The following is a 25,186-nucleotide window of genomic DNA, read 5'->3' on the forward strand; positions in this document are numbered from 1 at the left end:
GAAAAGTATATCACAAGCTGTGCGCCTAAATTCCTCATATTCCAAAGGAAGCATTGTTCGTGTTTGATAAACTGCCCCTAGTTCATATTTCTGGCTAAATTGCAGTCACCAAGCGTCTTGAATCAAGCGCTGTTCCGCAACGTTGGTTAACATACTCGAGATAAAGAGGGCCAGATTGGACGGGTTTTGGGTCATCACGTGACCCGACTAATCAAAACTATTCGTCTCTTTTGACGGTTTCAGCTGACTCATCATAGCCCTCGCTTAGCGCCTTCTCTTCGAAGTCTTGTGCACGTGAACCCACAAACTCGTAGTGAGTTTGTGCGTACCCCAAGAAATTCTGGCCATCGAAACCCCTCTCAGCCACTCCATCCAACCCTCACACCAATCGAGGACCGGCCATCACACCGAACGATAATCAAGATGTAAGTACCAATATGCCAGCGAAAGCGAAAAGAACATGATGCGTGAGAAAGCGAGACTATTACCGACTCAGTAATGTACTTCTCTGGAATGGCGTTGGACGGTTACGCGGCAATGGTTGATGAAATACTGAAAGCTTGTCACGGTGTGCGATGGCACAACGTACCGGCCCACCAGAAAAACCAGTAGAATTTGGAGGATAGTCGCAGCATGAAGAGCAGGGAAGATCAATCACGATGGAGACCGCATCGTGAAAGCAGAAATGCAGAATTTCCCGGATGTACGGGACTAGTGTGTCCAGTGGGCTGACGTGGTCTGCTTTTTTTTCTTATAGGGTCAACCTGCGAACTCAGAAACGCCTTGCCGCGTCGGTCATCGGCTGCGGCAAGCGCAAGATCTGGCTGGATCCCAACGAGGCAAGCGAGATCTCCAATGCCAACTCTCGGCAGACGATTCGAAAGCTCGTCGCCGATGGCCTCATTATCCGGAAGCCCGTCACGATGCACTCGCGAAGCCGTGCCCGTGAGCTGAACCTCGCCCGAAGAGAAGGCCGACACCGTGGCTACGGTAAGAGAAAGGGTACTGCCGACGCCCGTATGCCCACCCAGGTCCTCTGGATGCGACGCATGCGCGTCCTCCGCCGCCTGCTCGTCAAGTACCGCGCCTCTGGAAAGATCGACAAGCACCTGTACCACGAGCTTTACCACCTGAGCAAGGGTAACACTTTCAAGCACAAGCGTGCTCTGGTTGAACACGTACGTTTCTATTCTTTGACACCGTTCCGTCACATGTGGCAGGGGCGATGTCGCTTCAGATGAGTCCCAGCACCGGATGACTGTTTCGAGGCTGACAGAGATGTGCAGATTCACCGTGCCAAGGCTGAAAAGGCCCGTGAGCAGGCTATCAAGGATGAGATGGATGCTAAGCGTGCGAAGACCAAGGCGGCCCGTGAGCGCAAGTTGGAGCGGGTGACTGCGAAGCGAAATGCTCTGATGGCTGAGGAGTAAAGAACCAAAAAGACCACCGATGATGGTGCTGTTATTTCGGTCTTGAGGGAATGCCGCTGCATTCGGAGTCTACGGGTTGGGTCTTTTCATTACGCCCTTCTGGTTTCTAGTCGTACCGGTGGGGCTTCTGGCTGTAGCATTGAAGAAAACGAGGCTCTAGGTGCACAATACGCTGTCGATTTGAAATGTAAAGGACTTTATTTTTTTCAATTACTTTTTGAGGTGTCGTCGGCTAGAACTGTGTATGGGTGTCCTGGCGGCGTCTCGCTGATTGGATGCGAAGCAGCGGCAATTACCTCACCCACGATGAAAAACTTGCAAGGATCAATGCTCATAAAAGAGTGCCAACCATTATGCTCTTTTACTAGTCGGTATAATCAGCAAGGCGTACCAATTTTCAAGATTCGAATAGCCCGGCGGAGATTCCAGTGGGCTCAGCGTCTGGCTCAACGCTCCATCAGTGTGGACCAGCCAATCACGGTTCGGGGCATTCTGTCAACACCAAAAAAAAAAAAAAAAAAAAAAAAAAACAAGTCGCAAGGTATGGCAAGGGACACGCTTGTGCCCAAGTCACAACCAGGCGTGTCCGGTAGGCCAAACTGCAGCCAGGTCGTTTACTGGGTGAATACTCTGTACTCTGTACTCCGTACGTGGCCACCACCTTCCCACCCGGTACTTCTGCCTGGCATGGTGCGTGCCACAGAGAAAAATCATTCGTCAAAACGCAAGAAATGCAAGATCAACCAAACCATGGATCAGGTTCCGTCATTGCCCCGTCAAGGTGGTGATTGTGTGCCGGGGCATTTCAGCACACTCCCGTTCCCCCTTTTTCTCGACGTCCGAGAAGGTAGGGGCGGAATGCTATGGCTGTGCAGAGCAGGTCTCGTCACGCCCATATTTAGTTGATACAGAAGAAAGGAGGGAAAAGAAGGGGGAAAGAGAGGCTCGACATGGCGAAATGGAACTGCTGGGCCGGCGGATGCGGGCGCAAAATCACTTTTTCCAGGCGCCGTCGGGGAGGGGCCGGTACCGTGTAGTTATGTAGCCTGTACGGAGTACCACGACAGACGTTTAGGTAATGAGAACGTGCTGGGGACTCACTGGAGCGCCGCCGGAGCGCCGCCGGAGCAAAGACCTGTGACCTGTTGGCCTCCAGGCTGCAGCGCAGACTCCACCGGCGAACTGCTGGGGGCGAGGCAAGGAGGCGGGTACGTACCGGCTCTCGGAGCCCATCGGACAACCGACTCGAGACTCGAGACGCCAATCCATGTGTTTGCGCCGTCAGCCAACGGCCGAGGCCAGCCGTGGTCGAGTCGAGCCGCTCCAAGCCCGTCGTCGCTGCTCCGAATCCGGCCGCTCCGTCGTCTTTCTCAACTTCTCTCTTCCTCCATCGAGGCATTCATCACCTCCCCAGGTACTTGAGCAACTGAGTCACTTGCAGAGTATTTTGAGCAGGTAGTTATTTGGGGGCTGCGTCATCCGAGCCTCTCCCCTCGAGCTCTCCTCGCTCTCTTCCGCCCTCACGCCACGCGCTGGCTCCCTCCTGCGTCGACAAATCTTACACACAGCACTCACTCGCCACCTTTGCCCATCGCAGCCATGTCTCTGCCCGGCCTGCGAGGCGCTTCGCGCGCCCTTCGTGGCCTCGTCAAGCCAATCGCCACCGCTCAACGAGCCAGGTCCTCCATAGCCTTGGATGGACAGCAGCAGGTGGGTGGCGCAACCAACCCTCGCATCGCGTCACGCGCTGACTCTTCTGTTCCTTCGTCTTGTGACAACTCCAGCTCCTTGCCGCTCATCTGCAGCAGGCCGACCCGGCTGTATTCGACCTCGTCGAAAATGTGCGTCTTGCGGCTCGGCATCTCGTGGCCTGATGCTCTTGGACTGCTGACAAGTCAACAGGAGAAAAGGCGCCAGAAGCACTTCATCAACCTCATTCCCTCTGAGAACTTTACTTCCCAGGCCGTTCTGGATGCTCTCGGCAGTGTCATGCAGAGTGAGCCGACTTCTGCTGGAGGGGAACGACCCGGGCGATACTAATTCGACATGGCAGACAAATACTCCGAAGGCTACCCTGGCGCTCGATACTATGGCGGCAACGAGTTTATTGACCAGTCAGAACGTCTCTGCCAGCAGCGAGCTCTGGAAGCTTTCGATCTTGACGCCGAGAACTGGGGCGTCAACGTCCAAGGTACGGCATAGCAGGTGCCGCGTCGCTGCGCAGACCGCACATGGCTACTAACACGACGATTGCTCCATCCAGCTCTTTCTGGCGCTCCCGCCAACCTGTACGTCTACTCCGCGCTCATGAACACCCACGATCGCCTCATGGGGCTTGACCTCCCTCACGGCGGCCATCTGTCCCACGGCTACCAGACCCCCACCAAGAAGATCTCCTTCATATCCAAGTACTTCGAGACGCTCCCGTACCGGCTGGACGAGTCGACCGGCCTGATCGACTACGACAAGCTCGAGGAGCTTGCGCTCGTCTACCGCCCCAAGATCATCGTCGCCGGCGCCAGCGCCTACAGCCGCCTGATCGACTACAAGCGCATGCGCGACATCTGCGACAAGGCCAACGCCTACCTGCTGGCGGACATGGCTCACATCTCGGGCCTCGTCGCCGCCAAGGTCCTCCCCGGGCCCTTCCCCTACGCCGACGTCGTCACCACCACCTCCCACAAGAGCCTGAGGGGCCCGCGCGGAGCCCTGATCTTCTTTCGCAAGGGCGTCCGTCGCACGAACCCCAAGACCAAGGCTGACGAGATGTACAACCTCGAAGGCCCCATCAACACCTCCGTCTTCCCGGGCCACCAGGGCGGTCCTCACAACCACACCATCGCGGCCCTCTCCGTCGCCCTCAAGCAGGCCCAGGCTCCCGACTTCCACGCCTACCAGTCTCAGGTCCTCGCCAACGCCAAGGCCTTCGCCAGGCGCCTCGGTGAGGACAAGGACAAGGGCGGCCTCGGATACAGCCTCGTCAGCGGCGGAACAGACAACCACCTCGTCCTCGCGGACCTCAAGCCCCACGGCGTCGACGGCGGCCGAGTCGAGCGCATCCTCGAACTTGTCGGCGTGGCCGCCAACAAAAACACCGTCCCCGGCGACCGCTCCGCCCTCGTCCCCGGCGGCCTCCGAATGGGCACCCCGGCCATGACCACGCGCGGCTTCACCGAGAACGACTTTGTCCTCGTCGCCGACATTGTCGACCGCGCTGTCACCATCGCGGTCCGCATCGACAAGGCCGTCAAGGCCGCCGCTAGAGAGCGCGGAGAGAAGAGCCCTGCCAGGCTCAAGCTGTTCCTCGACCACGTCGGCAACGGCGACTCGGAGTCCGAAATCGTCCAGCTGCGAAAAGAGGTTCAGGATTGGGCTGGTACCTTTCCCTTGCCTTGGGATGCTTCCAAGTAGCTTTGCCCAGGCCAGATGGAGCCGACGGCTTGAAGAAAGGTTCATGTACTTTTGGATGGTCTTTCTTTGGAGAGGGGAACGCAGGCAGCTTGCGTTTTGTGCATGCTGGGTGGGAAGGCATAAATGTAATTTAACTTACGTGTACATGTCGGTCTGACTGGAGGGCTATGTGAACATTATGAGGATCAACTCCGCGACTCGCCGTCACTTATCACCGCAATCTCACCACCAAAAAATCTCTCAACGACACTCATCTCAACAGTTAACGGCAGAATGTATCCTTGAATAGTATTCATTTACCCAAGGCCACGAGCCGCTGCAGACGCTGAGACAAATTGTATGAGATCTACCCAACCGCACGCATCACTTCCCAATCACCTTCTTCGTTGCGTCGCTCTTCCCAATCCGCTCATAGTATCCCCTCAAAGTCCCTATTCCATCGAGCACCTCCACACCATACTGTTCCACGATAGCATGCAGGACAGGCCACGCCGCAAAATCGGCTATACCAGGCGTCGAGTCAGTCGTCCCCCTTTCAGGGGGGTTCGCGGCGACTTCATCCCATGTAGCTAGTTCTCGGCGGAGGGTCTTGCTCAGAGGCGCAGATTTATCGTGTTGCCTCCACAACTCGCCTAGCGTCAGCGCTCGTTGAAATCTTGTAAACCGGACGGCCACGTCGGCTTCACTCTGCTTGTCGGGGCCATACACGGCATTCAGATAGAGCATGATGGCTACGTCTCCGTCCACAATAGACTTGCTTGCATCATTGTCGACAAAGCGAATTGGTGTTTGTGCCGTGTCACTGCTCCTTGGATCTGGCGCCATACTGCCTTTAGCAAAGTTGATGCCGTACTCAGCGAGCATGAGATGAACGCGCATGTCACATATCGTATCAGCAGAGGCAAAGAAGCGCGGGGAGTTGCTGATATGTAGGACGTCGAAGCCTTTGCCGTACCGGGCTTCCCAGTCGAACATCGAAGAGTTGTTCTCTGCACCGAAGGCCTTTAACATTTCAACAGCCTCGGGGCTTTGCCCATTGATGACTGGTTGAGCTGTCTCGCGCGACTTTCCAGTGGCGCCCTGGCCCCAGATGATGGTTTCATTTTTATCCAAGAAAGTACCGATTTGTCGGAACGTCAAAGAGATCCTGCCACCTTTGAACGCTAGTTCCTCTGGTGACTTGTCCCTCGCCGCGCGCTTGTCTTGACGAATAGAGTGAAGCCATTTCATATTTGTCTTCAGACCCATGCGGCATAGAGAATTATGAGGCAGCTGTGTGCGTTGAACCTGGCGTCCTGTGTCTTCCGGGCAGGCAGTATCATTGTGAGACGGGTCCTTACCGTGCCTCTTTGTTCTGAATACCATGGTTCGCTCTGCGCCTAGACTGACATTGGCAATGTACGAGCCCTTGACAATGTCTATGGTCTTGTCACTGTGTTCAGATATGTAGTCCTTGCCGTCGCGGTAGAATTGTATTAGCACGTGGTTTAGAGCGTGCCCTAGATGTTTCTCGGTTTCGGCTTTGATGGCCAGGACGGTAGGAGAAAAAGGCAGCAGTGGTGGTGATTCGTCTGATGGATGGCGGTAAACTGGCATGCTTCCATCATCTGATATCTCGCCTTGCACGGCTACCAGGCGGGGAACCTCGCTGCCTTGGTGCAACATTCGTTGCCACTGCACTTCATCGCGTAGTTTTTCATAAGCGTCTTTAGCTAGGCCTTCAGGTAGGACATTTTCAATGACCTCCGTGTCGCCTTCGCATAAGCTTTTTGGCAGGACTTGTTCCTCATCCTTGTTGGAAGTGCCTGGTGGTGGGCTGGGTACGATTGTCGTTGGATGTAGTTTAGAGTTGGTGATGGATGAAGCCTCTCGGTCTTTGTTAGTGGCTCCTGCGATCGATAAACCAAGGCTACCCTCTTTTTCAACTGATTTGCGAGGTTCCACATCAGTGGGCATCGGTTTTCCTTCTTCCCCAATGGTCTCCTCTTGTTTCAGCTGAGCAGACTGCGAATCAGCCTTGCTGGCTGGTGACGGGGCTGCGCCATTGGCAGTCTTGGCAGCCGCTGGGGATTCAGCATCAAGCTGAAGGCCCGCCATGTGTCGCACAAGGTCAGGGGAATCAGTGTCCGCAATGCGATTGCCTGGCCTTTTACCTGCTGAAACGGAAGATTTTGTGGCTCTCTCAGGCTGAAGACTTTCCAGTATTTCTGCCGAAGACGCAATCTCACAACCTGTGAGTTCAATCAGACTCCGCACTGCCGCGAACTGTCGCTGTTCGTTACGGTAGCCACAACAGTCTTCGACGATGGTGATTGACAATCCGTGGCCCGCGGCGTCCAATGCAGTGGCGTGGACTCCTACATTGACCAGCGACCCGCATATGTAGACATCCATGACCATCTTCGCCCGGAGTAACAAAAGGAGTTGGGTTTCTTTGAAACCAGAGTATTGAGACTTGGACAGAACAGTGTCTCCCTTTTGCACGGCAATTTCAACGGCTGGGCTCATCTGAGCTCCCCATGATGACGGCTTTACACAGGTAGCTTCTGGGTGGCTCAGGAAGGCTTCGGGATCCAATGGCTCATCTGGGTTCGCAGGCACGGGAGGAGGAGCATTTCGTCCTCGACGTCGACGTCCTTGGCGCCTAGTCACCGGCGGTGCGTCGGAGACGATGATAGTCTCGTGGTCCACTAGTACCGGGCTTTCGAACTGCGACTGAAGCCAAACGACATCGCCGTTTCCACGAAATTTGGTCACTAGTTCAACGGCGCGACTTATGAAGCCGTCAGGATCCGAAGATGGCAGGGCTCCACCAGGATCGAGGAAATCGTTTTGAAAATCAACCAGGATCAAAGCTTTCCTAGTGGTGATCTTGGGCAGAAGGGCCTCATCAAATGAAAACATGCTGCGAGTTTGGCGGTCTGAGACTCCGAAACAACAGTTCCCCAGTGAAGACGATTAACGGCTTTTGATTTGAAATATTTCATGTGGGTGGGAATCTGAGGGGTGCGGTGTGCAGCTGACAGCAAGATACGAAAAGTGTAGAGGCTGTGCTCCGTATGGTGACTGGCTTCCGGTGCTAGCAATCCCAGCTCGTCGTCGGTGTTGATGGCTTCCGGACAAAGACAGCTTTTATTCGAGTTGATGTTGACGCCGGGGAAAAGACAAACGCCCTACAAACAGCATCGTGCTGTTCCGCAGGGTGCCTGGGAGATTATTGTATTATACCGGGGTCGGGCAGTTGAATAGGAAGAACAAGAGTATTATAAGTACAGAGTAGTAGTCCTTTGCAGGCATAGTGCCGAGATAATTTGTGACAGAATAGGCCATGAGCACAATTCGACGCCATGAAGTGGAGACCTGAGCCACCAGTCTTGGAGGACTCGGTCGTTCTGTCTGTCACCAGAGCCAAATAGGACGACGGCTTCAAAGGTCCCTAGTTCCTTGGGTATGCGTCGACCTTGCATCCGGTTGCGTCTGGACGTTGGCTACCGAGACATGGGAGGCGGTCTGGCTGAGAGGAGGGAGGATATTAAGTTCGATGGCACAGTGGGCGTTGGACTTGTGGCAGCCACCCTGGGTTGAACCCGCAAAATAATGATGCAGATAGTGCGACGTGATTAGCGGCTTGGAGCAGGCATGTCTCTCGAGCGATGGAGTTGGGTTCCAGGGGCCACCAAGGCGACAGGACTTGTGCCACCCGTTTCGATCTCGTGGTGGGTGATGATGTCCGTACTGGTCAAACACTGCCGAGACTGTTTTCCGGTTTCCGATGGGCAGCAGACAAACACGCACTGTGTGGTCGGCACTCGTACACCCGGGTGGCTGCTTGTATTGGTGGCTTCCTCTCACAACGCGAAAGAAGGAGCCACTGACGCCGGTCGGCGCGGCAGTAACAACAGCAACAGCAACAGCAACAGCATCATTGTAACCGAGGATTTGAATACCAGTCGCATCGACATTGAAAGTGCCTGGCTAGGCGTGGCCTTGGCTTTGGTATCAAGTATTCACTATAATCGTACATGGGCATATATCCAGACTTGCGGGCTGTACGACATCAAACCGACGGCTTGGAAGTTGATTCGATTCGCTTGGTTCAGGGTAGCAAACAATGCAAGGACGCGGCACAGCCTAACGCGCACGAGGCGCTACGCCACGCACTTGGCCAACCTCGCCTGACTGGCAAGGCATCCGGTGTCGTCTCCGGAACCTGGTGCGTTGCGGCCGTCTGTCATGTCCACGCCAATTGATGTACGCATCCACCAGACGACAAGCCGAGCATTTGCCATCGCAGCCTCACCACTTCGAAGGCATGAAACGTCCACCCATCCGTTCAACCCTCCGGTGAGAGTCAGCACGGCGTCTGATTACTGTTTGACGTTTTGCTTTTTTTCCCTCCCGCAGATGCACCGATTCCAGCAGGCCCACACACTCTCGGCTTAAGAGTCGGGTAGCTTCTGGGAAATCCAACTCTGGCGCTGCATCCTTGTTCGTCGCATCCATCTCAAGATTCTCTAAATCCCGGATCATGTCATCGAAACGCAGTCTCTCTCCGTCAGACTCGGATGGATACTCCAAACGCCGCAGGCTCGGCGGGACACAGCACAAGGATACTTCAGATGGCACTGTCTCTGTCGACATGCTCGAGGACCAGGACGACGAGGCCGTGGCTGTCAAATCTCTTGCGCCTACACATCACGCCAACGCAAGGGCCGGCATTCAACGGTCAATAGCTTTGGTTTTGAAACATGACGGCTTTTTGTCCGCGACGCCCGACGCCATGGAGAGCTTCACAGCCCTTGTCGAGACATGTTCGTTTTCTCTCATTCAACGCAGATCACCTTGATACCAAGCTAATCCAAGCTCAGATCTTGTGTCTGTCATCGAGGAGACCAAAAGAATGGCTCTCTCTTCCCGCCGTGACCACCCCGTTCCCAAGGACTTCGAAGCTGTTTTACGGAGATTTAACCTGCCAATTTCATCACTCAAACCCCATCTCAAGAATCCACTGCCAGCCGAAGCCTACACACCAAGGTACAAAAGCGTCCACGTGGCCGACGACGATGCATATACAACTCTCCCTCTCCTTGGTCCCGAGCTCAGTGGCCAACCCGACAAACAAGCAAAGAGTTACATTCCATCAAACTTCCCTGACTTTCCTAGCCGCCACACCTACAAGTTTACGCCACAAGAGGACACGAATGCGAGAGACGCCCAGAAGATCCGAGAAGAAGCGGCCAGAACAGCGCAGCAAGGCGAAGACGCCCTGCGTCGGTTAGTTCGGGCCTCCAAGATGCGCAAGCAGAAGGAGGCCAAGAATTTGGTTGAGAAGGATGTACAAGGCAAGGAACGGTTTCGGCTCTGGGAATTAACCATGAAACGCTTTATGGGAGCTGACAATCGTGGGGAAAACACGGACAATGTTGATATTGCTGATCATAGCATGATCGTCAATGGAGACGCTGTGTTTTCGCGAAAGGAGGTTTCTCGGATGGGCAAGCGATTGACGGTATTGTCTTCCAAAGGGAATTAATTGATGTGATGTGCTGCCTTCACCGTCATGATACCCGAAGTGTTGATCAATCGGGAATGGGATGTGCATTGGGTTTAGCACTGGCGGCTGGCTTGGAGTTTGGAGTTGCATTTGCATGGTAGTTATGGGGGAAAGCAGTCACTTGAAGCCTAAAGCAGTTAAATGCGCTAATTTTTCGGGTCATGGGCCACTTGTCTAATTGTGCTGTAATATGATGGCATGGTTTTTGCAGAGTAAGTTAAACACGCGACAGCACGTCAGTGCATCTCACAGCTCCGACTTGTGGATAGCACCAAGACAAGCTCAGTATTAAGTTACATGTTTGAGCCGGCCAGAGAAGCTCTGAAACAATGCACGAGAAGCGTCTGAAGAAGTTCTTGTCATCCCAAACCACAGAGTACATAACGTTACGGAGTAGTTATAGCGTACTTAAGTAAGCAGTACTCGGTAGTCTGTGGTCCATACTACCTCTAAGTACCTAGGTACTTACCCAGGCAGGTACCTACCAGGGTTCTTACTCTAGGTACTCCGTAGAGAGTACGTTCAAAAAGTGTCAGCATTCACCGTGCCCGGGAAAACGGCTCATTGGCCAAAGCACCCACGGGCCACAAGGCCACAACGTACCTGCGGGACCCCTGGCAATGCGGCGGCCCTAATTTTTCACCCACACAAAAATTATCGCATTTTCAGCCGAGCCACCGAGACCACTTGCAAGCGACCCAGTCCAGTCCGGTTTTGCAGAACAGCCAGCCCTCGCGAAGCCCTTCAGACATCCATCTTCCCTCCGCCTCCCACTGCAACTCCCAAATTTCGTTGCATCGCCTTCGTCTTCGTCGCCATGGCTGAACAATTGATCCTCAAGGGCACTCTGGAGGGCCACGTACGTTTTGACTCCCACATACACTGCCTCCCGCCGCATTGACGCAGAATTTGTGTGTCGGTTTTGGGACCATCAACGTGCTCCAATTCTGGCCCTATCAACATGGAGAGATGCAACAGTCACAGTTTGCGACGATTTCGACTAAATTTCGGAAATGCTGACTTTGTATAATAGAACGGCTGGGTCACCTCTCTGGCTACCTCCATGGAAAAGTACGTGCGATGCTTCCGTGTCGAAGACGAATACATCTACATCTATATTGATTTTGCCGTGGAACCAAATACTAACGCCGGCCGTGTTGCAGCCCCAACATGCTCTTGTCCGCCTCCCGCGACAAGACCCTGATTATCTGGAACCTCACTCGCGATGAGACCCAGTACGGATACCCGAAGCGATCCCTGACGGGCCACTCCCACATCGTCTCGGACTGCGTATGTTACTGTCATGCCTCAAGCTATTGCCCGAGCTGCGATGAGCTACGTGACGGACCCTTGGCTGATGCGTTGACAACAGGTCATCTCCTCCGACGGCGCTTACGCCCTGTCCGCCTCTTGGGACAAGACCCTTCGCCTGTGGGAGCTCGCCACCGGCACCACCACTCGACGATTCGTCGGCCACACCAACGACGTCCTCTCCGTCTCTTTCTCTGCCGACAACCGTCAGATCGTCTCTGGTTCCCGGGACCGGACCATCAAGCTGTGGAATACCCTCGGTGACTGCAAGTTCACCATCTCCGAAAAGGGCCACACTGAGTGGGTTTCTTGCGTGCGATTCAGCCCCAACCCCCAGAACCCCGTCATTGTCTCCTCCGGCTGGGACAAGCTTGTCAAGGTATGTTGCCGCAACTGTTGCCTAGAGAATGCTAGCCGGGTCGTGGCCAAACGCAAAAGAGAACATGCCCTTGTTTCCACATGATGTTTCTGCAAAATTATAAAAGTATTTGCTACTTCAGAGCCTTTTTGGGCCATGAGACAAACTAATCATCTTTGCCTGATTTCTTTCAATGCGAAATACCTACGTATTTTGGGGATGGGAGGCGGGGAGCATTACACAAACCTCACCACTATTTGCGTCTTGGTCCGGCCGATTAGCACAACCACGCGCCGCAAACTCGCTAACGAATGGTTTGAAACAAAACAGGTCTGGGAGCTCTCGAGCTGCAAGTTGCAGACCGACCACATCGGCCACACCGGATACATCAACACCGTCACCATCTCCCCCGACGGCTCCCTCTGCGCCTCTGGTGGCAAGGACGGCACCACCATGCTCTGGGATCTTAACGAGTCCAAGCACCTGTACTCCCTCAACGCCAACGACGAGATCCACGCCCTCGTCTTCTCGCCCAACCGATACTGGCTGTGCGCCGCCACCGCCAGCAGCATCATCATCTTCGACCTCGAGAAGAAGTCCAAGGTCGACGAGCTCAAGCCCGAGTTCACCGCCGTCGGCAAGAAGAGCCGGGAGCCCGAATGTGTCTCCCTCGCTTGGTCTGCCGACGGCCAGACTCTGTTCGCCGGTTACACTGACAACATCATCCGTGCTTGGGGCGTCATGTCGAGGGCATAAATTTCTCGAGTCAAAAAAACAAAAGAGAGAAGGCTTTCGTCACAACTACCCCTCACCCGCTTTGTAACTAAAGAAATAGGTCTAAGAGAGAGCCAAGAACAAAAACGAGAAAAAAAATGCAAGAAATATTTCAGCAAACAAAATCACAGTGAACGTTTGCGCACGATATGAGATCGAGAGACACAAAAGGGCGCGCAAGACAAAACAGGGACACGTACGCTTTTGGGACGAGTTGAACGGCGGACAAGACCGGGAAGATGGGGATGGGGCATCATGGAGTGGAAAGAACAGTAGATCATGGGGGGGGGGCGTCATATGGCTGGCTTCATCCTCGCTTAGCTTTTCTTTTTCTTTTTTTTTCTTGTCTTCCCTCTCTTGTTTGATAGGTCAAGTGAAAGAAAGAAGATGCAAGTATCAGCGGGGAATAATAACACGGTGAATTCATCTGACGAGGCGTATGACGCATCACTTGCACGCTTGGTAGACAGCCTCTGAAGGCAGGGTGGACGTGGCACGTTGTGTTCTTTCGAGAGAAGTCGAATTTATTTCGCCTCCCCAACACTGGGCGATGGTTGGGCGTGAGGTGAAGAGGGGACAAGGGACAAGGAAACAAAAAGGGGGAAAAGAAAAGAGGGCGAGTTGTTATTGCTAAATCTAGTCTGTAAAAAGGTCTCCTTGCAGAAGGAGGAGAAGGAGAAGGAGAAGGAGGAGAAGGAGAAGGAGAAGGAGAAGGAGAAGGAGAAGGAGAAGAAGAAGAAGAAGAAGAAGAAGAAGAAGAAAAAGAAAAGCATTCTAGTGATAGGAGCCGGGTCTGTTGCTGCCCACTTGGCTTGTATCTCTCGTTGCGCAATTTCCTCAACTTGTGGTTTCCACCACGTCCCAAGCGGCTTTGCATATCAGTCATTACTCATGTCGCGTTGCCTCTTCAACTCGTGGTCTCCGCTTCCTCCCAAGCGCTTTGCCTCCAGATATGCACATGCAATACACGCTCGGTCTCTACATTTCCGTCGGACCATCGCTCAAGCCGTACGACACGCCCACTTGATCCCCCCGTATCGAAGGCAACAACCCAAAGAGTCAATTCTTGCCGACAGCATTCAAAAGGGGTTATTTTGCAAGACTCGTCGGCGAAGAAACGGTCTCGGCTCCAGTCGGCGCCTACATCGGCGCGGTGTCCCCGGGAGAATCTGCTTCGCGCATCTTCATGTCGAAATCCGGCTGGGTTAGTAGCATATTGACGTAGGGGGTTTCCGTTTGTCTGACGGCTGTTAACAGAACATTTTTTCGAAATTGCGGATCCTGCCAGATCGGGCCGGCTCGGCAAACATCATGCAATAGCTTTATGGCATCGTGTGCCAGGTACACGTCCTCGTTCAGCAGCATGTCTGCAGCGGTTGCTTCCATCTGTTCTACCGGGCCGTGCCTTAGCAGCTCTTGGATAATGCGTGGTTTGCGAGCATACCACAGCGGTTGACGGCCAAATTCGTCCTTGCCGAGTATGTCAATGCCGGGCTGTGATAGCAGAAACTTTACCATATCTCGGTGGTGCTTTCGGACGGCCTCAAACAGCACCGTATGTCCGAATGGGTCTCGGACGTTGACATCCACACGCTTCTCTCGTAAGAGCCTTTCGAAGAGCTGGGGGCAGTCGTGGGCAGCAGACAATAGTAACGTTTTCGAGTCTAAGTCACGATCCTCGATTAGCAGGTCTGCTACTCGAGCACGCTGCTTGATGGCACAAACTAGTGCCTCGTATTTTGAGTTTCCTGAGCAGCGTGGCAGTAGCAGCTTGACTATTTCCTCGTCATCTCTCCCAACGGCCAGAAGTAGCGGCGTTGGGATGTGCGAATCAGAACCATCGGAGTCTGTGTCGACATTAGATCGCGAATTAGAACCATTGGAGTCTGTGTCGTCATTAGATTGCGAATCAGAACTCTCGGAGTCTGTGTCGTCATTAGATTGCGAATCAGAACTCTCGGAGTCTGAGCTGACATCAAATTTCGATTCAGCATCGCGGGAGTCTGAGTCGACATCAGATTTCGAATGAGCATCAGCGGGGTCTGCGACGACATCAGGCTGCGAGAGAAGTAGCTCTACCACCGATGCAGAGCCATCCTCAATAGCCGCGAGTAGCGCCTTTTGCTTTGCCTCGGCTGGGGAGCCTGCTAGTAGCAGCTCAACTAGATCGCGGCGACCCATCTCAGCAGCCTGGATCAGTGGCTTTGAAAAGTAGTCGTGTTGGTCGCCGGCGTAAAGATCAGGATCTGCTAGCTGCTTTACCAGTTTTGCATTCCCAGCCGAAACGGCATGGGAAAGTGGCGAACGGCCCCAAGAATCTCTATGAGTTGCCATAGCATTAGCCCGGGATAGAAGAAACTCTACAGCTTCTTCATGCCCAGCATCGACCGCCCGTGTCAAGGCCGCATTCCTGTAACGTGCAACGTATTCCTCGACGCCAGGTTGCGATAGTATGCACTCCAAGAATTCTACATCTCCACGCGAGGCAGCAGATGCTAGCCGGCCTTCGATGCTACCTTCTTTGTCATCGGGGTCCCACGAAAGCAGGAATCCCAAGATTTGTGAATAGTTCTCCGTGGTGACATCCCCTTTTGGCGAATCGAGCCCCTGATCTTCGCCACTGCCGTTGCCTCGCTGCGCAGAAAGCAGGCGCGTGAAGAGTTTTCCTTGCCACCTCCGAGCAGCCCTGAATACATCGTCAGAGCTTATCTCAACGCCGGGATGGCGTAGCAAAAGCTCAACGACGTCAATTCCCCCCCGGTCAGCAGCAAATGACAATGGCGATCGATGCCATATGTCCCTGGTGCTTACAGAAGCTCCAGACCGCAAAAGGTGCTGGACGACTTGTGTATGCCCTTTGTCAACAGCATGCATCAACGGCGTCGTCTTTGTGTTGTCCTGTCCCAAGTCTGCAATGACTCCAGGCGCCGATAGCAAACGTTCGACGACTTTGCCATGTCCACGCTCGGCAGCGTACGACAGTGGCGTTCGAGCTGCCTTGTCTAGAGAGTTTACATCAACCCCAGCCTTGGATAGCAAACGTTCGACGACTTCGACGTGTCCCTGCTCAGCAGCGTATGATAGTGGTGTTAGACCTTGGTCGTCTTTGACGTCTGCATCGAAATCAGACCGCGATGCGAGCAGGTCGAAGATCTTCACATGCCCATACTGGGCAGCAAACGACAATAGCGTCCGATTGGTGCTGATTCGTCCGAGGTCCATCCCGTCGCGAGGCGGCGATAGCAAAAACTCGACGACTTCCGAGTGCTCATTGGCAAGTTGCGTGAGTGGTGCGTCGTAATCCGCCAACTTCGTTGCGTCATAGGACAGCAGTCGTCTCCAAACCTCGTCGCTGTTCATGGCCGCACACAGCGGCTGTGCCTCAGCGCATGTGTTGATTAACAAACTAATGTCTCTCCGAACGAGCAGCGCGCGAGCAAGTCCTAGTTGCTTTTCTTGGACGGCATATTTCAACGGACATAAGCCTTGGAGACAAGGGCATTTAGTGTTCACGTAGACGCGCTGGTCTTGTAGCAATGCCATGATTGCCGCTTCATTCCTCCGTGATATCGCATGAGATAAGAGATTGTCTTTGCATTTTTTCGCTCTCCGGATCCACAGGTTGACATGGTCACTCCGCGCGAGGAGTGCCCTGAACAGGCTGCGATGGGACCCGGCTTCCAACGGGTCCCCCTCGTCAGGCTCCAGAAGCAAATGTAGGATCGTTAAGCCTTCACGGGTTCTCTTTGAAATGCTGTTCGGCAGGACTACCGCTGCAAGGAATGGCTGCCATCGTAGGAGAGACAACAAGGCCCGGGGTTCTACCTTCTGAACAATCTCCTCCAAGTCCTCACGACGAGCGTCTGACGACGTCGAAGACCTCGACGAAGACATCGACGAAGACATCGACGACATGATGGGAGCTTCCTGGCAGAAATGAATGTCACCAAGATTCAGCGTTGAAGAGACTGCGATGATGTATCAGCGTGCTGCAGCAACATTGTATGACGGGGCGAGATGCCAGTGCTTACTCGATCGCGACGAGCACGTCCTGCTGGAGACGGTAGTTTGTCTTCACGACCAGTCGGTGGGGTGGTGAGGAAGACTGGTGGTGGTTTGAAGTCAGCTCCGAGGCAGAAGACCTCGGGACTACTTATGATTGTTGCTGTCGAGTCCCGTCCTCACGCCCGTTCTGCGTTTGCCTTGGTTGCCAATACATTCGAACCACACACGCAGCCTTTGGACTTGCAACAAACCACATGAGCGTGGGATGTGACCGAGGAGCCGCATGACAGCTTCTTGTCCCTCACCTGTATGGCCTCGTTCGCCTCCATGGCCAACATGACTTCAGTCGAGCTATGCAAATAGCCTGCAGACAGACAGGAAACGGACATGAAAAGCATGGGGATGTGACCGAAGAGCCGCGTGCCAACTTCTTCTTCATAACCTGTATGGCCTCATTTGCCTCTCGTCGCCAACACAACTTCAGTTGCATCATACATATAGCCTTTAGACACGCAGCAAACAGACATTGAAGCATGGGACTATGACTGAAGAGCTGAATAACAACTTCTTTATTCATTACCTGATGGCCTTGTTCGCCTTTGTCGTCAACACAACTTCGGTTGGACCACACATACAGCCTTTAGAAACGCAGGAAACAGACATGAGACCATGGGAAAGTCGCCCAAGAGCTGAGTGACAATTTGTTTATTCATCACCTGCATGGCCCTGCATAGCCATCATGCGGTTCGCTTGGGCACTCATGATGAATATGCTGAATACAATCGTAGTAGCTTTTGGCCCTAATCTATGCTCTGCATCTATCATCTCGGGGCAAGGAACTTGTCGCTGGCAACATCATGTTGACTCTGGTTGAACAACTTCCGGTCGTAGGCAGTGAAGCGGGTCGCCTTCTGGTCTTGGCGCTCACATGAACGGTGGCAATGAGAATGGGTAGCTTGAGTTCTTGACACGAAAGACGCTGAGCAGGAAGCCGTAGATGAAGAACATGGCGCCGCCCCAGACCAGCACAAGAACAGACTGCGACTTGGGGCTGGTCATGCGTGGGACCTTGGTTGCAAGCGCAATGGTGCAGAAGCTCAGGACACCGTCTGCGGAAGAAATCGTCAGCACATGGTCCCACCCCGACTTTTGGAGACATCTGCAGTTAGAACTTACAAATTGCGGCAACAATCTGAACTTCAAGCCCGAGTTGGTTTTGGAATCCACCAGTAAAGTAGGTGATGCCTCCTTTGCCGTCTCCCGTCACATAAGGGACCTTTCGAATGTGATTAAACATGTGACCGCTAATAAAGAGGAGAATAGCAATCATGCTGCCTGCGGCCCAGAGATTCCGGTTCTGCAAAATGGGCAGAATGTATGGTGACGCGGAGACCATGGCAGTGACGGCGCCGGCAACAAAAGTGAAGAGGGATGCCCACTTCAACCAGTTGATGGGGCGCTTGATCTCGGGATGAGGGCGGCCAGAAAGATGGCGGACCAGCCAGTTTCGAACGTGCTCGGCGGTGGGAGATCTGCAATATTGATTTATTAGCCTGTCCTAGAAGCGTTTCACCCCATTGGCGTCGTTTCTCACCCAGTGGTAAAGTCGTATCGCAAAGGCTCAACCGAGGCGACGGCGTGGGGTCCTGTTGTTGGAGGGAAGAACATCAAGACGGGAGCTGTTTGAAGACCAAGCTGTGCAAACACCCTGTTAGCATCGTGTACCAAGATTTCCAATCGGCCGTCGCCCATACCGATAAAAAGGTATCTCTGCCCTCAGAAAAATCCAAGACACCAAAGAACAGCCGAGACTCTTGTCGTTTATCACCACGAGCCCAGCTCTGGGCAACCAAATCCCACTCTGGTTTGAAGTCCCGGCAAAGCTGGCATCCGAATCGAGAATCCTGCGCCGTAAAGATAACTGCGACGGAATAGTCGCGTGGAGCGCTTGTCAATGACTTGTACGAAACATCGTTGAGTTGGAGAGGAGTCGAGACGCGAGCGAGACGGCTGAACTTGATGAATCTCTCCTCGGAAGATTGCTGCGCGGCAAAGACACCAGCGGCTAACGCGCTAGCTGAAGCTATAAGAGAAAGGACGCGCATCGTGAACAATAGAAAAAATGTCGTTGTTGCCAATTGCCTTGGTTATAGAACGATGATGATTGGGGAGGGAGTGAGAACTCATAGAGCTCTGTGAAACATCGAACTTGAAAGATGAGGTGGCCTCACGGTGCGCGCACACAGAGGTAAATAGTGGCTTGGCCAGAGGTTCAGCCACATGAGCGCCACACATCTGCGCGTTGAGGGTCCCTGGGCTTAGTCAGCCAGCAATGCCTGCTGAGACATCGACTGAACAACGGCTCCACGGTTACGCTAAGCCCAAAGCAGCAAGATGTTTACTCTTCCACGACGGGATTGCCCAAGCAAAACACGGACCACCAACAAGTTGTCAAGGTCGCTGACAGCTGGCTTCGCCACCCACCGCGACTCTTGATATATGAAGGCAGACGGCTGTACCTGGAATATCTGAATCGAACCCATCTGACCGAGGCTGCGTTGGAACTGCATCAACTGGCACCCATTCTCGCGTGCAACCCTTCAATTCCCGGGTTCCTCGCTCGGCCGGTCTGGCGTGTCTGAGAGACCTCGCAAGATAGCAATCATGGGCGACAACTTGGATGAGGTATGGTATTTTACCAGCAACTTTTTTTTGTCTCGCTTGGGTGATTGAGATTGCCAATGCTAACTTGTTCAAGCGCATGGCCCGCATTCATGAACTTGAATTGCTCAGGCAAGATGCTCTGCACAAGACTGAATCCATCACTCGCGACGAAGAAGCTCGACTGTTACAATTACGATTATTAACAATGAGAGATGAGAACGCCAGTCTGCGCGACAAAATCGGCCAGAAGGACTTCAAGATCAGCTCACTTACCAGAGACTCTGATCAAACTAAGCTCGACTTGGATGACAGTAGACAGAGAATCCGTGCGCAAGAGGCACGACTGAAGAAGCAAGACGTTGATATGGCCAGCCTCAAGGTATGGCGAGACGACGATGGCTCCGGAATCCAAGTCACACTGACATTCTTCAGGCTGAGATTGAAGCATTGAACGGCACAATGCAGGATTCTGGGAAGGCAATGCAAGAGAAGTTCGCATTGGCGAGGGAACTGAACCGAATCAAGCCAGAGCTGGAGCATTTGCAGTCACAAGTTACCAGCTTCCAGGCAATGGTGGCCGAGAGAAACGATCTTCGTCGACAACTAGACTCTCTCGAGGTGGAGCTGGAGAATGAAAAGCGGTCAAGATTGCGGCTGCAATCCAAGGATGACGACACAGCAACGGCAGAGCTTAAGTTGCGGCTGGAAAAGGTCGAACAAAAGCTCGTTGCAGAAAGAAGGGAGCGTGAGAAGATCAAGAAGGAACACGAACGAGAGTTGGCCTCGGCAAATGCCGAAAACGAAAGACTGGAACAGCGCATCTCTAGCCTCAAGGAGAAGTCCAAGACGTTACAATCCGAGCTCAAGGGAGTAAAGGAGCAGCTGGAGGACGCGCAGTCCGAGTTGATCAGTGACAAGACACGTCATCCCCCTTGCGGTGGAGAGGAGAAGCCAAGGAAGGCTGTCGCGTCAACAGACGACCTTGGCAAGAAACGTCGAGCCCCAGCAGAGATGGACTTTGAGTCAATTACGATTCAAACACCAGGCAATGATATTGTCGCGCGCGAGAGGCCAACGAGGAAACGCGGCGCAGAAAAGTCTACCGTTGGCGAGAAGTCGGCCTTCTCGGTCACGCCGTTCTTGAATCGAAACAAGTCACTCACAGACGATCCTGGCCAGGAGTCATCCAACAATGTATCTGCAGACGCTGATCCAGATCCTACGTCAGATGAGCCAGCCGACCAAGGGCCACCATCAGAGTCAGAGGGCGAGCAGGAGCCCGCTCCCAAGCCCAAAGTCTCATTTAAATCGGCTGTCTCGTTCAAATCCCCCGGCAAACCCGCAAAGCCCCGTGGGAGACGACCAAAGGCAACATCAGTGCCTCTCGGCGATTCCACTCCCGCAAAGACAAATCGCGTTATGAGGTCCCGTGGAACGCCCAAGGTGAAGTCACTACCAGACATTTCTGCCGAAAAGACTGCCGACCATCCAACTACCACAGACCAGGAAAACGTTCCTATCGCCGCCTCTAAGAAGACGTCCTCCGTTTTGCAGTCTAAGGCACCGGAAGGGGAGGCCAAGAAGAAGAAGCGAAAGTTACTTGGTGCCGCAAATACGACGTTGTTTGACGATGATGACGGCGAAGCGGTTGTCAAGCCCAAGCCTCAACCTGCCACTGGCAGGAGGACGCGAGCCGTCCTCGGGGGCGGCGTCAGGAATGCGTTTACCGCAGGTACTTCGTTTTCACCTTTGAAGAGGGATCGCAGAGGTGTGAATGCTAGTTTCTTGGCTTGAGTGTAACCTGATGGCCATGATGACTGGATGATACAAGAGCGAGCTTGGAGTGATTGGTTATATATATTGGGTTTGCATTAAGTGGTGTTAATTTGGGTTTCAAGGGTTTGTGAACATGGATTTGAGTTTCAGTAGGCGTATTGTAGCATTATTGAGCAGTCATTTGTTTGAATCGTCATGTTCAACCCCTCATATTGCTTGGGTATATTTGATTGTTGTATTGACGATTGTGATTATATGTTGTTTAGGGTAGTGACTTTGGAGTTTGCGCAGTTGGACCGACCCACTTTAATTGTTTATTTGAAATCCATGAGTTCACCACCTGGAGACGAATGTTCAACCTCACGCCATCAAAGGTTGCATACGATGAGCTGAACCCGGAATACGGGGAGCTGAAAGCCGGGCAGCACTTCCAGTCGTCTCACAATGACCACTCGACTACTCCTCCGAATACAAAGTCCTCTCTGCTCTTACTCGTGCAGAGGCTCACACCTTGTCGCACCTACATTCACTGCAAAGGCTGACATCCGATGGTCATCATCCAACTCGCGGTGGAAGCAGCGCCGAGCAAAGGACACGTTTTCGAGAGAAGCAAAAGTGCAGGGCTTAAAGAGCAGAGCTGCCTTTAAGCTCCTCGAGGTACTGTTTCCCCTTTACCCTTTCGCCAGCAAGGGCATACCTAATGAGTTGTAGATGGATTCGAAGTATCGATTTTTCAGGCCTGGACAGACTGTTGTCGACTTGGTATGGCGGGCTCACTTCGCCATGCCCACCTCTGCTATGTAACTGACGGGGAGCAGGGATACGCGCCGGGGAGCTGGTCACAAGTATGACACGACCCCGCCCTTTCTTCTCGTGACTGAAGACACGTTCTGAGGACGGGACGGTCGTGTTGATTGGTAACGCAGGTCGCTCAGGAGCGGACCAGGCCGCATGGCAGCGTTGTCGGGATAGACCTCATACCTGCGCAGCCGCCGCGCGGGGTGGCCACCTTCCAGGGGGACTTCTTGTCGCCGGGTGTGCAGAGGCTTGTGAAGGAGTTCATCGCCCGGATGGGGAGACCTGCCGAGAGGGGCCAGGGGGAAGGGGAGGCGATCAGCTACATTGATCGCGAGAGACGGGCTTCCGAGGAGCGGGAGGGCAATGGGACGTCGGCGCTGGTGGATGTGAGTCTTTGGCGAGGCGGGCCTGTGCCCTGTTGCGATGCGATGCGATGCTGACTGTGCTTTTTTGTCGTGTCTCATAGGTGGTTTTGAGTGACATGTCAGCACCCTGGGATCGAAGCTCCGGCTATATGGCCAACACGTTGACCAACCCGTATCGCAGGCTGATGAACACGAGTGGCGTTGCGTTTCGAGACCACGCGGGCAGCATGGTATGGGCCTGCTTTTGAGTCCTGCGTTGCCGACTATGATTTCTGTTTCCCCTCTTTTCTTTCTTTTGCAGCGGCCGTCGGTTTTTTTGCCGTCATTCTGGCTTCGACGTGGAGGAGCTGACAGGAATAGGATCTATGTGCGGCCGCGCTCCAGTTCGCAAGCGATACTCTTAGGCCGGGTGGGCATTTCGTGTGCAAGTTTTACCAGGGCGGCGAGGATAAGAAGTTCGAGGCGAGGTTGACTAGGATGTTTGCAAAGGTGTTCAGGGAGAAGCCTGAGTCTTCTAGAAGCGTGAGTTTTCTTTGTCCGTGGACCATGCATGGCCTGCTGCTTTTCGTTTTGGGTGGGTGTGTTGACGGGCGCTGATGTTTTGCAGGAGAGCAAGGAGGCTTATTTTGTTGCGTTGAGGCGGAGGGCGGGTGTCGTCGTTGACTTTCAAGACGCTGTATAACATGTGTATGATAGCTGGTGTGGCAGTGTAAAAAATGGACTGTATATAGGGGCATCGGTCGTGTATCGATATTGACCGGACTGTGTCACGCTTCACAAGGGGAACAGAGCATATGAAGCATTTTATACCATATCACGGCGACAGAAAGGGAAAAGACACTAATCGAGATGCATCGTGCGCAAATTCATATATTTTGTCGTGAGATACCGAGCCGCGCTTGTTCCATGCAAAGACCCATTTACCAAGCCTAACCGGGGTCGAATCCCTTTCGCCTTCGCCGCCGCATGCCTCCCCCGGTGCAGACCACAGGATATTGTCACCTTCGCTCCGTCTACCTAGCCGCTTTAAACCTTGAAGCCGCGAGAGCGTCTTCGGCCACGAGCACGCTCGAACTTGCGGCCCTTGGAGACGACGTGGGGCTTCTGTAAGGGGAGTCAGTCACTGTTTTTTTTACACTGGCAATTTGGACCACAGGTAACGGTAACGAATGTCCCGTGGCAGTCGCAAAAGAAACGAAAACCAGGTATACACAGAATCGAAGGACCCAAAAAAAAACTGACCTTGTGCTTGTGAGGACCCATGCCAAAGTGCTTGACAGCCTCGCGAGAGTTCTTGGGTCCACGCAGGATGAGAGTGTTGCTGCCTGTGGGAGCACGAAGAGCAAGCTGATCCAGGGTGATGGCCTCACCGCCGGCCTTGAGGATGCGGGCGCGAGCGGTGGCGGTGAATCGCAGAGCAGCGACAGTGACCTTGGGGAAGGTCAGAAGGCGGTTGTCGTCGGTGACGGTGCCGACAACGACGACGGTGCGCTTCTCCCCCTCCTTGTTGATGTTGCCGACGATGCGGGACAGCGAGACGGGGGGCCGGTTGATCTTGGACATGAAGAGGCGTCGGAGAACGACCTTGTTGAAGCTGGCATCCGTGCGGCCTGCAAAAAAAACAAAAGAATTGTCAGATGTGTTCCCTGCGATCTGGAGGAAGTCGACTTTCTTGATGGACCATGGAAGGGATACTCACGTGCAAGAAAGCGGTAGAGCTTCACCAAGAGCTTGAGGTAGACATTGTCGCTCTTGGGGTTCTCGCGATGAGTGCCCTTGACGTGGTGGCGGTTAAGATCGATACCTGAAGGTGACAAAAGTGTTCCATCGTCAGCCGTGTTTTCTAAGCATGCTCTGAAAAGAAAGCCGTCTTCTCCCGGCCGGCAAGAAAACTTCCAAATCGTCTTTTTCTCTTCTCCGTCAGTCCATTGCGCACCCAGTATCGGGAGGACGCAGCAGACAGAGATGATTTGACGATATTGTGGTGGAAATCCTCTCGACCGGGAGGCGCTTTCGACCGCAAGAAGAGGCACGTAGTCAAATTTCCGGCAGTCCTTTGCTTTAGCAAGTCAAAGGGTGCAATTGACGCGGTGACCTCTCTCACTCGCATACGCGGGCTAATCGAATGGTTTTCTGTTCACGTACCCATGGCGGCGGTGGTCGTTGGTGTTCAGTTGGCGATGGGGATCTTCGATGGGAGTGTTCAGCGGGCGGGATGACCGTGAGGTATTTCGAAAACAAAATTTCAGGGCTTCGGGGTGGTGCGGGACTGTGATTGGCCGAGGAAATGCCAGGTGGTTGGCGGTGAGCACAGGCAGTTAGGGCTTGCGGCGAGCTCTTGGAAACTAGTTAGTTTCGAGTCGCGTGGAGCCATCCAGATTACGTATTATGCCGGGTCAGCTTGACGAGTTTTTCCACACATAAACCCAGAGGTTGGGACGGAAAAATGAACGCCAATTCTCCCCATTGTCTTTGAGCATCACCTGAACACACATCGTCTTCACGACCAGTATTAGAGTCATAATATGAGCAAGTTGCTCGTCTATTCCAGGCTCCGTCTATCCATGCCAGATTCCGCCCGTACTCGCGTAAAGCCCCTCATCACGCTTTCCCTTACGGGCCTTCGGTCTAGATATCTAGATCGATTCTGAGTCTGATTTTTTTTCTCTTCAGTGGCAAACAGCCTTCTTTATCCCTCGTGATGTTCCATCCATGATCCCATAGATTTTCTTTCTATTGT

General features: G+C 53.5%; 10 protein-coding genes across 10 annotated transcripts; 6 read left to right on the top strand and 4 right to left on the bottom strand.

The window, feature by feature from the left end:
* Positions 1 to 701: 701 nt before the first annotated feature.
* Positions 702 to 1,430, top strand: MAM_06010 (50S ribosomal protein L19e; the record flags this gene model as incomplete). The annotated part of the gene is made up of 2 exons (XM_040824808.1): positions 702 to 1,178; positions 1,287 to 1,430. 2 exons carry the CDS (start codon positions 702 to 704, stop codon positions 1,428 to 1,430), a joined length of 621 nt encoding a protein of 206 aa, XP_040677228.1.
* A 1,599-nt stretch (positions 1,431 to 3,029) lies between these two features.
* Positions 3,030 to 4,841, top strand: MAM_06011 (serine hydroxymethyltransferase; the record flags this gene model as incomplete). Its single annotated transcript, XM_040824809.1, has 5 exons — positions 3,030 to 3,140; positions 3,215 to 3,271; positions 3,333 to 3,426; positions 3,484 to 3,621; positions 3,694 to 4,841. The coding sequence occupies 5 exons, from the start codon at positions 3,030 to 3,032 to the stop codon at positions 4,839 to 4,841; spliced, it is 1,548 nt and encodes a 515-aa protein (XP_040677229.1).
* A 363-nt stretch (positions 4,842 to 5,204) lies between these two features.
* Positions 5,205 to 7,745, bottom strand: MAM_06012 (isochorismatase; the record flags this gene model as incomplete). The annotated part of the gene is made up of 1 exon (XM_040824810.1): positions 5,205 to 7,745. The coding sequence occupies one exon, from the start codon at positions 7,743 to 7,745 to the stop codon at positions 5,205 to 5,207; it is 2,541 nt and encodes an 846-aa protein (XP_040677230.1).
* A 1,624-nt stretch (positions 7,746 to 9,369) lies between these two features.
* MAM_06013 (bromodomain associated protein) lies at positions 9,370 to 10,374 on the top strand (the record flags this gene model as incomplete). The annotated part of the gene is made up of 2 exons (XM_040824811.1): positions 9,370 to 9,652; positions 9,710 to 10,374. The coding sequence occupies 2 exons, from the start codon at positions 9,370 to 9,372 to the stop codon at positions 10,372 to 10,374; spliced, it is 948 nt and encodes a 315-aa protein (XP_040677231.1).
* A 1,191-nt stretch (positions 10,375 to 11,565) lies between these two features.
* MAM_06014 (WD domain-containing protein) lies at positions 11,566 to 12,820 on the top strand (the record flags this gene model as incomplete). Its single annotated transcript, XM_040824812.1, has 3 exons — positions 11,566 to 11,685; positions 11,768 to 12,085; positions 12,395 to 12,820. The coding sequence occupies 3 exons, from the start codon at positions 11,566 to 11,568 to the stop codon at positions 12,818 to 12,820; spliced, it is 864 nt and encodes a 287-aa protein (XP_040677232.1).
* Positions 12,821 to 13,978: 1,158 nt separating this feature from the next.
* Positions 13,979 to 16,753, bottom strand: MAM_06015 (Ankyrin repeat-containing domain protein; the record flags this gene model as incomplete). Its single annotated transcript, XM_040824813.1, has 1 exon — positions 13,979 to 16,753. The coding sequence occupies one exon, from the start codon at positions 16,751 to 16,753 to the stop codon at positions 13,979 to 13,981; it is 2,775 nt and encodes a 924-aa protein (XP_040677233.1).
* Positions 16,754 to 17,767: 1,014 nt separating this feature from the next.
* MAM_06016 (oligosaccharyl transferase subunit) lies at positions 17,768 to 18,948 on the bottom strand (the record flags this gene model as incomplete). The annotated part of the gene is made up of 4 exons (XM_040824814.1): positions 17,768 to 17,952; positions 18,020 to 18,375; positions 18,438 to 18,538; positions 18,598 to 18,948. The coding sequence occupies 4 exons, from the start codon at positions 18,946 to 18,948 to the stop codon at positions 17,768 to 17,770; spliced, it is 993 nt and encodes a 330-aa protein (XP_040677234.1).
* A 559-nt stretch (positions 18,949 to 19,507) lies between these two features.
* Positions 19,508 to 21,301, top strand: MAM_06017 (Rossmann-fold NAD(P)(+)-binding protein; the record flags this gene model as incomplete). Its single annotated transcript, XM_040824815.1, has 3 exons — positions 19,508 to 19,528; positions 19,602 to 19,886; positions 19,940 to 21,301. 3 exons carry the CDS (start codon positions 19,508 to 19,510, stop codon positions 21,299 to 21,301), a joined length of 1,668 nt encoding a protein of 555 aa, XP_040677235.1.
* Positions 21,302 to 21,727: 426 nt separating this feature from the next.
* Positions 21,728 to 23,128, top strand: MAM_06018 (Ribosomal RNA large subunit methyltransferase E; the record flags this gene model as incomplete). Its single annotated transcript, XM_040824816.1, has 6 exons — positions 21,728 to 21,940; positions 21,995 to 22,045; positions 22,210 to 22,467; positions 22,548 to 22,676; positions 22,807 to 22,968; positions 23,054 to 23,128. 6 exons carry the CDS (start codon positions 21,728 to 21,730, stop codon positions 23,126 to 23,128), a joined length of 888 nt encoding a protein of 295 aa, XP_040677236.1.
* A 344-nt stretch (positions 23,129 to 23,472) lies between these two features.
* Positions 23,473 to 24,595, bottom strand: MAM_06019 (Ribosomal protein L18e; the record flags this gene model as incomplete). The annotated part of the gene is made up of 4 exons (XM_040824817.1): positions 23,473 to 23,550; positions 23,689 to 24,056; positions 24,146 to 24,505; positions 24,592 to 24,595. The coding sequence occupies 4 exons, from the start codon at positions 24,593 to 24,595 to the stop codon at positions 23,473 to 23,475; spliced, it is 810 nt and encodes a 269-aa protein (XP_040677237.1).
* Positions 24,596 to 25,186: the final 591 nt, after the last annotated feature.

The sequence above is a fragment of the Metarhizium album genome (genome assembly GCF_000804445.1).
Source record: "Metarhizium album ARSEF 1941 chromosome Unknown scaffold_17, whole genome shotgun sequence".
Taxonomy (NCBI): Eukaryota; Fungi; Ascomycota; class Sordariomycetes; order Hypocreales; family Clavicipitaceae; genus Metarhizium; species Metarhizium album.